This window comes from Thalia democratica, chromosome 9 (assembly GCF_965202585.1).
Source record: "Thalia democratica chromosome 9, ktThaDemo2.hap1.1, whole genome shotgun sequence".
Lineage (NCBI taxonomy): Eukaryota > Metazoa > Chordata > Thaliacea > Salpida > Salpidae > Thalia > Thalia democratica.
In genome coordinates, this window is record NC_139173.1 from 9,138,167 (window position 1) to 9,149,934 (window position 11,768).

At 29.6% G+C, this 11,768-nt stretch overlaps 1 protein-coding gene across 1 annotated transcript; it reads right to left on the reverse strand.

Annotated features, from left to right (window-relative positions):
* Positions 1-7,986: 7,986 nt before the first annotated feature.
* On the reverse strand, positions 7,987-10,837 carry LOC145844772 (puromycin-sensitive aminopeptidase-like). Its single transcript, XM_082952195.1, has 2 exons — positions 10,727-10,837; positions 7,987-10,443 (listed from the first exon to the last, which is right to left on the reverse strand). Exons 1-2 carry the CDS (start codon positions 10,835-10,837, stop codon positions 7,987-7,989), a joined length of 2,568 nt encoding a protein of 855 aa, XP_082808321.1.
* Between the last annotated feature and the right edge of the window lie 931 nt (positions 10,838-11,768).

The window sequence follows — 11,768 nt, forward strand, 5'->3', positions numbered from 1 at the left end:
TTAAAGTAGAACTTTGTTTTATTCTTAAAAATTCTCATAAAATTCATTTTACAACTTATTTTATATGCATTTTGTTTTAAATTAAAAAAGTATTTAAAATCCAACTAAATTGAAGCCTATTAAGGAATAAAAATTCTATGCTCTTTTTATAGTATGTATTTTGTTTTAACACTATGTTTTTTAATTTGTAATAACAACTAACTCTAAAACTAAAAAAACCTGTGTAGGAATTAGTAATAGCTCGCTGAACAATAAGTAAAAACTATGAAAAGCTATTAACTTTTATTGGTTTATTCTTCAAGTAAAGGAGATCTTTAAATAGATTTCTGCCAAAGTATGAATAATTTCCTATGTTAAATTTACTAAAACTTTAACCATAAAAAAAATGTTTTAAAGCTTACATAAGTATAAACAATAAGAATTATTTCACGTTCGTCAAAAGCTAACCTTCAAAAATAAAGGTTTATATTTAACTAAACATAAATTTTTTAGGAACAAATTATTAAAACCTTTTCGGTTATTTTCTCTTTAATTTTAATAAGCTTCATAAATAAATACTTCTTAGTTCACAACTCCTAAACCAGTAGTCATTACAAGAAGTCTTTTGGTAGTTTTAGATTGACTGCAAACCCAGACGAAGTGAGTTTGAATCTTAGCAAAACTTTTCCTTATATTAAGCTTAACTTCACGTAAAAGTTTGTTTTTACCTTTAGGCTCTTAAAAGACAACTGGTACTTGTCCTTTCCAGATAATACAACTATTTTAAATAACTGTAGCCGATGTAAGACCTTTTCTATACTCCGCGAGCAACTTTTTCTAGTGAATTTGGCTCATTACTTATGAAAGGTTGCAGTAACCTGGACTTTACTAATGTAGAGTCCTATGTACAGTGGAATTTACTTATCTGTCTTATAAGCAGTTTTTATATATTTCGATTATAAATTGTTCTTGTGTATTTTACATGACAATTATTTGTACAATTTACAAGTAGTGTACAAGGGTATCAATTAAAACTTTTAAAGTAGAATTAAACTCTACACTAAACTATGTATTTGGTTTATAATAAATCTTTATACTAATTAAATTTTCAACTTGTCATAAACAAGAAGTTGTGTACCATTATATCAAACGTTTGAAACGTAAGCTTTAACTACTTAACATAAACTTTAATGCTGACAATAGAAGCTGAACTTAGTTCTCACTAAACAGTAGTTCCAACAATCACTTTTGTGTTAGAAATAAATTCTGTGAGTAACACTAAATGTTCCCTTTTTTTAACTGTATTATTTAATCTAAAATATTTTTGAAAAACGTTATTGAGTACTTCGACTTTATCTCAGCAATGTTTAAAAACATCCTATAATATTCTTTATTAAGACTAATAAGGTACTTTATATAAACATAAAAGTAAACGCAACTATTCTCAAAGGTTTAGTAGAAACAGATTTGATAGAAACTACAAACGTACACTATAAAGTTAATTTTCAAAACCTGAATAACATTATACTAGAATTTTTTAATGGTTTTTGTGCAAATAGCTAGACTCTAGAAAAAAAATATCAATTAAAATTTAGACTTAGTTGAAAATCGTTGTAAAATTTGCATTGAGTTTTAAGTACTTAATTTTGAATATTTTAAACAAAAGATTATTTTCAAAAATTAGTAGCTCTTAACTTCCCACGTTGCCATAAATTATTAAAAGTAATAATACTAAATGTCTGGTTAGTGGGTACAGATTAGCACATTTCTATTCGTGTCGAGGCAGGTGTCAGCTACGGCAGTCCAAGATTATAAACTTTTTTCATTAAAAGTATAAAAACAAGGTTGTTGGAGTAAAAACTTAAAATGTTTTGAAACCATTTTATTGAATGATCTAATCAAACTTACGCAGTTAACAAATATTTAGGGGCTCAAAAAAAAAGTTAACTTTTGAACTTTTAGACCAGGGGCTTACAATTTTATTTTGAACATAAAATCATTTATATCAGAACACAATTTATTTAATTCAAGAAAGTTATATAAAATTTGAGATGGTACTGAATTTCTTCTTTCCTTTTCACAGGTCCAACATCACACCGCAGTTGTATACCACCAGAATTGAAAACCTATAAGAATAATATATAATTAATATTCCAAAAAAAAAGTACAGTTGTAGCTGTTGCAGTGAAAACAAACAATTTATTAAAAATAACAAATAAAAAAGTACAAGTAATACAAACTAATTTGAATTATTTTAATATTTCAACAATTATACGTATTCAAGTTTTAACTAAATTCAAATAACTTTACTACCAAATACCACAAAGATAAAAAAGGTAATTTATTTGTTAAAAAATAGCTAACAAACTTTTTGATATCTTCAATTTTAAAATTACTGAACTTTAATCTCTTAAAAATAACTTTATTATAGAATTGTAAAAAAATTATAATACAAACAAGGAAAAAAACATAGACGTTCATTCATTCTCAAATTTCATTAAAAAAATGACACCAGCTTTTTTAAGCTGGCTTAAAAAGACTAGTAACTTTATAAATGAAGACGTTTCTATGAGTTATAATACTATTTTTTGCATTAACAACACTTTTTACATTTAACAAATTTGTTTGAGAAATTTTTTCAAAATTCAACTAATTCATTTCTCAAAGCAAATATAAACAAAATTATTAGTTAAAAACTTAAAAAACTGTCAATAAACTATTAATCAAAATTAATAGTTTAACTAAATAATTATAAAAACTAAAAATTGTAATTAGAACTGAAAATAGACTAACAAAAACATCAAAAGTAATTCTAGACTCTTTAACAATATCTGGGTTCCGTAGGGCCAAGAGACCGCTGGTTGAGGCAAGGAGACGGTTCCGTAGGGCCAAGAGACCGCTGGGTGAGGCAAGGAGACGGTTCCATAGGGCCAAGAGACCGCTGGTTGAGGCAAGGAGACGGGTTCCGTAGGGCCAAGAGACCGCTGGTTGAGGCAAGGAGACGGTTCCGTAGGGCCAAGAGACCGCTGGGTGAGGCAAAGAGACGGTTCCGTAGGGCCAAGAGACCGCTGGTTGAGGCAAGGAGACGGGTTCCGTGGCGCCAAGAGACCGTTGGGTGAGGCGAGGAGACGGATCGGCGTGGACCGGTCAGACGACGAGGAGATGTGCAGGGGCGGAGCGAGTTCCGGCGGCGAGGAGATTTTTTGAACTGTCTACATTTTTCTGTTATTTAAGTCTTAATGTGTTCTAACCAACTCTTAAGTTTTATAAACGATGTTGATTTGATTGGTAAATGTTTTTAGCATATAAATATCTTCTAGCATTTAAATTCTATTTTGATGTATATATATTTTCTTTTTTTTTTGTCAACCGATGGTTAAAAACTTTAACAGTTACATTTAACTTATAATTAGGGTTTGATAATTGAGATTTGTTTGAACTGATTTGTAAGTATTTTTTAGCATTTAAGTCTTAATGTGTTCTAACCAACTCTTAAGTTTTATAAACGATGTAGATTTGATCGGTAAATGTTTTTAGCATATAAATATCTTCTAGCATTTAAGTTCTATTTTGATGTATACATATTTTTATTTTTTTGTCAACCGATGGTTAAAAGCTTTAACAGTTACATTTAAACATTTTGACACTTAAACATAATTTTAACTGATTTCTAAGCATCTTCTTAACGTAACACTTGAAGTAAGGTTAAAAAATTAAGAAAATACCCCACACCGAAGTTTTTTACACCGGTTTTAATTAAGAGTGTCTTTAGTCTGTGTAATCGTTCTCTTGTCAGAATCTAAAAGTTTTCATCTAAAGTTTTTTAAAGTTTTACGACTTATTAGCAAAGTAAAGTTAATGTTTTTTCTAAACCGTAGCTGAAACTCCAATTTGACCGTTTTAGGAGTGAAAATGTAACCGCTTGGTAGCGGTTTAGAGTTGTTTCTAATTAGGGGTTTTTTCTGACTTGTTTACATCTTGAAGCTGTACCGCGTGAGCGGTAATTGTCTATTTTTTACTTTCTTTTTTTTTTCAAGCGAGTATAAATTAAGAATATCGCGTAATTAGTTCAGTTCAGTTTTTTCTAGTTTCTACTTGATTGAATGGTCTGAACTCAGTGCAGTTTTTTGCTGCACTTAAGTTTTAATGGTTTCAATCTTGTTGAAGTGATTTCGATTTTAGAATGTTTTTTTAGTTTGGTTTAAACATGTAGTGTTTAATTTCTGTTATTCTAGTGTAATGTTGTGCAGTTTTTTATCATCTTTTCGTTTCGCAAGTTCATTGTAAATATATTCATGATCACAAACTCGAACTCAGTTTAAATTAAGTAACTGATTTATTAAACATTTAGTAAATGGTAAGTAATTCATATTAGTATATTTAAGCAATTATAATTTAAGCGTTATCTTGGGGACTTCTACTTTATATAAGTTAGAGCGCACGTTGCGTATTAAACCAGGCCAAAAATAAGTATATAAGTAGAACTTTTACGAGATAGCGTCAACATAATTGCTTCTATTACTAACAAACTACATCTTTTTTACCAAGTTTGATTACACTATAACAATACAACAACTTTTTTAAAATTTACATTGCTCAACATGAAAAATTAATGCATTATTCCTTAGCCTAATGTGTTATACATATGTAGTTTTAATAAAATTTAAAATGTTCTGTAAAATACCGCAGAGGTGTACACTTTACTTTAATTAAACTTATAAATAATCTTTTTATATTTTGCTTGCTTAGGTTTAAAAAGCAATACACTTATTAATCTTAAAAAATACCAAGCACTAAAGAAACATTTTGGATTTACTAATTAATTTTAGTGTAAACAGTTATTTTCTATAGATTTAACAAAACAATTATTAACAATCTTCAAATCTGTAAAGAAACAGTATGTTTCTGTTTATTTGAAATAGTATGTATAACTAGTAAAGATTGGTTAATAAGTAGTACATCTCTATTTATAAAACATAAAAAGCAACCAGAAGCATTTTGGATTTAATATGGAAGTTTCAATATCATTAGTTTTTCTTAATCATTTTAAATCTGTAAGGGAACAGTATGCCTTTTTTCACTTTAAATAACATTTATAACTGCTAGCTCAAAACTTATAAATTTGAAACATTACTTATAAACAACTTTGTGTCTATCATCTTGTGTTTTCATTCATTATAAAACCTTAGTATGAGTTTTCTATTTCAAACTAAAAAATACAAAATGACAAATTTACTAAAGTTTTAAGAAAACATACTATTTGGATACCAAAAAATCAGCTACAAGTTATATTTGTTAAAAACTCATGACCACTTACTTAATTGTTTCAAGTCAGCAATTTGACATGATCCAGTTTTAGAATAGATCATATTATGAAAAAAAAAAAAACAAAGTTATAAACAATTCTATTCTTAAATCAAATTTAAGCTGCATTTAAAAGTTTTATAAATTTAAATACAGTACATATACAGAATATGTGAAAACCAGTGCCCACAATATTAAATACTTTTAAAGCATATTCCATCACACTTATCAGTGTTTTGATATGGTTTTCTTATTGAATCGTTAGCACAATAAAACTCCTATTCATTCTTAAAACATTTTTTAAAACTAAGTCTTTAAAACTTTAAAACTAAGAGTTGCCACAGACCAAGCTGAAAAATAAGTTTGTACTTTCTAAATCAAGTTATTATTTATAACCTATTCAAAAATACAAAGTACTTGAAATTGTGTTAGGTTTCAATTACAAGTTAAAACAATAGTTCTTTGGCAGTTCTTTAAGTTTTTTAGAAAATAACAAAAAAATTGCAAAATGCATAATTTCCTTACTTTGTTTTTTCAAAAGCTACCATCTATTCCTTCCTGGCTTTTCGTTTTTACTGACATTCTTGATTTTGGTGCAACCCTGCTAAGTATAATATTCTACTTTATAACTATTTTTACAACTAGTTACAAACAAAACACTTAAAAGTAAGAAAAAAAAGTTAGATATACCTATAAAATAAATGCTTAATTCTATAAAAGTGATAACAGTGCACTAAAAACATAGTTTATACTATTATAGTTTGAGTTATTGTTAATACAAACATGTGTGTGCATGTATAGCAACTGAACTAAAGTATACACAACTGTTTTGCAAACAAAGAAATTAAATTTCTTTAAAAATACATAAAAAAGTTCCACTTAAATAATATATTTTCTCATTTCATTTACAAAAAAGATGATTTACATCAAAATTAATTTTAACAGCATAGATTTCACAACAGAACATCCTAGACAACAGACTACAGAGGCAAACTCTCTATTAGTGTAGTACCAAAATATATATTGTGGTTGTAACTAAACAGATATGTTTAAATTTCACCATGGGTGCCATACTTTCTGACAAAACAAGTAACTTGAGTTTGTATATCAGTTTGAACTTTGTGTAAAAACTTGTAAGTAATTAAATAAAAAAGCTAGTTACTGCTATAATTAAATTACATGTTGTTTATAAACTTAAAGCTTTTGTATAAAGAAAGTAGATTAAATTTTGCTGATATCTCAACTTTCAAAATACACACATGGTTTGTCTTATAGTATGGCACTGTTTAATAGTATTCTATAGTGTTGAACTCTAAACTGTAGATATTAATAATATTATCAGAACATACTCACCACTGTAATTATACCAAAACTTGCTAGTATACATGAATAGGCTGGTTATAGATGAAATTCTTTTACACAACACTTTAAAACAAAAGGTGGTTACTTAATTTTAAGTATTCACTATTCGAAAACTAGTTTTAGTAAGTTACAACAGTTTTGACATTTAAAATTAAAAGTACTTTTACTTTTATTTAAAACAGAAAATTTTCAACGTACTATAGCCAATTAATAATTTTTTAAAATATTTACATATAATAAAATTAAACTATATGATTAAAATAATAAACACTTTTGATATATTGAACTATATTTTCTTTTACATTTAATACCAAATCAAAAGTACTTTTAATAGACGTAAGTTACGAATTTAAAACAGTAAGGACCATTATTAAATCAAAAGCTAAATTAAATTTTTTACTTTATAAACAAATTTGGTGCAGATTCTTGAAGATAGTTGTATTCAGTTTAGTAAGCATTTTGTAAGGTTTAGTAAGGTTTCATTTCATTTTCAGTATTTATTGTCAACATAATTAAAACTAGTTTGTTTTTCAGAAATATTCCAAAACAGCGGCCATTACGTTGTTTACACCTTTTTTCAATTTTATTACAAAATTTACCCTCAATCTACAGAAAAGTAATAAATTTTAAGGATAAAAACTAGATTTTTTGAACTTTCAGCTTATGAAACATAAAAATCGTAATATTTAAAGAGTTTATTTAACTTTAAAAAATTTAAAGTTAAATGCTATTTTATAAATTAGTATAATCATTAATTTACATAACTGTAATAAAGAAAACTTACCCCCTAAAAAAGTGAATTAACCCCAGGAGTAAGTTTACCTCAGGTTAAAAATCGCTGGTCCATGATATTATTTATAATAATTATAAGTAGTTTTAGTTTTTGTTTTCTTTTCTAATTAAACAAAAACTGTTTTAAATAAAACTTCATGTTAAAAAACTTACATCTTACATATCATACTAGTTTAATGTATGTTGGAGCTTTTAGTTTGGTTATTATACGAAGTTTATGTAAGATTTTAATATTTACTCTGGAGTCTAGTGTGAAAAACATTGAATAAGATATGGATTTTATCAGTCATTACAATGTTTGTGGCCCTGAACTTATTGAGTTCGTCCCTTTGTTGAGGTTTTTAAAACTTTGTTTACGTAAACAGCTTATCTATAATATATTAAAACTCAAAAACTAACAATTGAAAAATTAATACTTTAAAAATTTGATACCGAAAAGTTTAAAACACAGCAACAACTAATTTCATTTCTCTATATATTTATTGTAAACGACATATGTAGGATAGAATAATGCATTGAAAAAGTCCTATAAAAGCTAATAATTAAATTTTAGTTGAAATAATCCTTCAAGGATTGGCCATTTTGCTTCCACAACTGAATTTTGAGCCCGATCTGCTCTACACATTGCTTGAATTTTCTCTCACAAGTCTTTCTAACTTTGTCAGTCAAAAATTCTTTCACTTCTTTTAGCATTTCTTCGGTGGCAAAGTTAGGAGTAGAAGCTTCAACGATCTTGCCTAAGTGAGGACTTCCCTTGAACTTGTTGTAAAAGACATCCCAATGTTCCTTGACAAACTTCCAAGACTCATCTCTACCAAGCTTGGATCCTGTTGCCATGCCATACAAGATCTTGTATTTTTCGTTGTCACGAACGTGGCTTGACATCATGTATTTTTGAACAAGTTTGAGACATTCCAAACCCTGTACGCACCCGAGAGCTGCTTCGATTTCACTCTTCTCTTCCATGGAATCAACTTTCTTGTGGAGCTCTACCATTTTGTTGAAAGCCTCAAGACCTCCTTTTGACGTGTAAACTTCGTAGACGGAAGCACGAATTTCGGGACTGATTGGTGTTGAGTTCTTAAAGAAATTGTTCATGATTTCTGTGCACTTTTGGTTGACTTGGTCGTCGTTTGAAGCTTTGATGAGAAGCGCTCTCAAGCTGGCATCCAAATGAGATTCATCTTGTTTAGCTTCCATTCCAACATGGGCCATGACGCTACTGAAGAGATCTTTTTTGAATTGTGAAAACTTTTTTGAAGCTTCATCGTCATTCCACATAAGCTTAGTCATTGGGCTAAGGCTTTTGATTATCTCTTTCCACACTGGATATTCCTTTTCGCCCTTGAAAACTTTTAGCAACTCAAGATATGTGGCAAACGAAGTTTGACCAGTTGTAGCCATTGCATGGACGTCACTGACTATGTTGAGACGATCAAAGCAGTCAAGTTGTCCGTTTTTTACTACAGTAATTAGTTTGGACAAAATATCTTGGCTGTAGTTCACTCTGTAGAAGCCGATAAACCTTGGGTTGATTTTAAACCAGTCGTTTGCACCGACACCTTCTACTGTGATCTGACCTGACTTTGATGAAAAGATAAAAGATTGATGTTCATCAGAGGTTGATGTGGATATTGTGATTGGCACTTGCCACAAACTATCACTTTCACCAGATGAAGAAATACAAAACTTTTTCTGGGATAAATTAAGTGTTACAGAGTTGTCGTTTTGGCTGGCAATAGACACATCAATAACAGGGTATCCCATTTGTTTGGTCCAAGTTGACATAACCTGCTCAACTGGCTTGCCGCTAGCATCTTCAAAACATTTCCACAAATCTTCTGTTTGTGTGTTGGAGTATGCGTGCTTTTTAAAATACGCCTTCATGCCTTCTTTGAACTTATCTGATCCGATCCAAGAGTGAATCATTCCTATGATATTACTTCCTTTTTGGTAAGAAATGGCATCGAAGATTTCCCCAATTTCACCTGGATGATTGACTGGAATTTCAATAGCGTGACTGTTTTCTAGGCTGTCAGCATCTAATGCCTTTATTGTGACATCATTAACGTACTGCTCCCAAACTTTTAAGTCATGGTCACAAATGTGTCCTGCATCGTACATCATAAAAGTTGCAAACCCTTCGTTGAGCCACAAGTGAGTCCACCATTCCATGGTGACCAGGTTGCCAAACCACTGGTGAGACACTTCATGGCAAACAACGATTGTTACCCAACATTTCTGCGCTACGGAAGATTCTTTTTCGTCTACGAGAAGAGCTGACTCTCTGTAAGTGATCAGTCCCCAGTTTTCCATGGCGCTGCAAGCAAAGTCGGTGATAGCAATCAAATCGAGTTTGTTCATTGGGTATGGGCAGGAAAAGAACTCTGTAAAGTACTCCACTGATTTGATAGTGACTTCCAAAGGGTAATTTCCTTGATTTGATTTTCCTGGTGGAGTGTAAACTTTGACTTCGACGCCGTCATTAGTCTTGCCTTGAACGTAGTCGAATGCTCCTACTACAAAAGCCAGCAGGTAAGTTGACATCTTCTTTGACTTTGCGAAGACGACCTTCTTTGTTACTTGATCTTCAAGAACTTCTTCGCTGATGACATTCATGTTTGACAAGGCGACGAGGTCTTTTGGTACAATTAATGTACAATCAAAAGTTGCTTTTAATGCAGGCTCGTCCCAGCAAGGAAGGCATCGTCTGGCGTCGGTTGCCTCGAACTGAGTGATCAGGTTGTAATATTCAACACCGTCCTTGTTTGTGACTTTGGTGCGGTAGAACCCGGCCATTTCATCGTTGTGAATTCCTTTGAAACTCATGCTGAGGACTGCAGGACCGACAGGAATAACATCTTCGAAAACAAGGGTGCAAGTCCCATCATCTTTGTTGAGATTCACCTGAGTTGGAACGAAAGTAGCTCCTGAATGTTGAAGGCTGCACTCTTTGATTTCTAATTCTTTGCTGTTCATTTTGATTTCATTAGTGGCTTCATTGACCTGTTTAAAAAAAATTTTAGTCTTTAATCCGTTTTTAATTATACTTTTTATCGGTATGGTCTATAATGTTGCGTGGTTTTATTATTAATAGTTATATGTTAATAGCTAAAAGTATGTTTAGGTGTTTATTACTTAATTAAAATTATAAAATTCTTAACCATAATTTTAAATTCTAAAGCAACAAATAAAGCAAAATACAAAAACATGTTTTTTCATTTACAAATTAAACTTGGTGGTTAATGAGTATAATTACTGTCAGCATAAAAGTTTTACTAAAACTTACATTTAAGTCAACTGATTGGTGTCCTTCAAAAGTAAAAGTTTCGAATGAAGGTTTCAATGTGACATCGTAGTTTGTAGGTGTAACGGTGGTAGGTAAACGAGAAAACTCCATTGTAAAATTTTCTTTAATTAGATAGTTACGTCTGTTAAGATATAGTTTTTTAAGATGTTGGTATTTTTCATTAAATAATTATCTATGTAATATTATATTTGGAGACTAAGGTACACTTTGCAAATTTAAATCCTATATATGCATAGTGTAACATAATAAGTCTATCATTGCTAAATTAGGCTACATTGCATATGCTAAAAAGTTATGCACTATACTTAAATACTTAAACTATTACATTGTTAAATAATCAACAAATAAAATACAAATACTTATAAATTTTTGCATTTTTTTCTGAAATTTTATTTGTAATAGTAAAAAGTATAACTAATGTTCACAATGAAATTAATATTTTCAACAATTTAACATAAATTTGTCTATTTAAAATTCTGCCCAATTTATAGACTAAAGTTGGCCACTATCCTGGATTCTTAAATTATATTTAGCTTAAATAAAGTTGAGTTTGAGAAATTTTGAAAGAAAAATCTAGAATTTGAACATAAATCACTGAAAAAAAAAACCTGGATTTTAAACAATTTTTACATAGTAACTAGTGAAATTTGGATAATACAAAAAAGTTTATCACATGGATAGAAATTGTTCGTCATCATCAATATTTTTTATTAAAGACATGATTTAAAGTAGCTTTACAGTATTTTTCCAATGTTGTTATACTTTTTTAATTAATCTTCTACTTTAAACATAAACGTTAACTAAAAATAGACCAAAAACTAGTTTTTTCATTAAACCTGGAAGAAGTTTTAAAAACCTGGAGATAATTTGCCAAAAACCAGTGGTTACCCTGATAATTGCAAAATGATATTTTTCCTTTAAACATAACTTTTAACTAAAAATAGACCCAAAAATAAATATTTTCATAAAGCCTCAAAGAAGTTTTAAAAACCTGGAGATAATTTGCCAAAAGCCAGTGGTC

Bases quoted from the DNA above. Each gene is read 5' to 3' on its own strand.
- LOC145844772 (XM_082952195.1), bottom strand. From the start codon at position 10,837: ATGGAGTTTTCTCGTTTACCTACCACCGTTACACCTACAAACTACGAT. The intron at 10,444-10,726 runs GTAAGTTTTAGT...TTTTTTAAACAG, and splicing joins ACCAATCAGTTGACTTAAAT to GTCAATGAAGCCACTAATGA.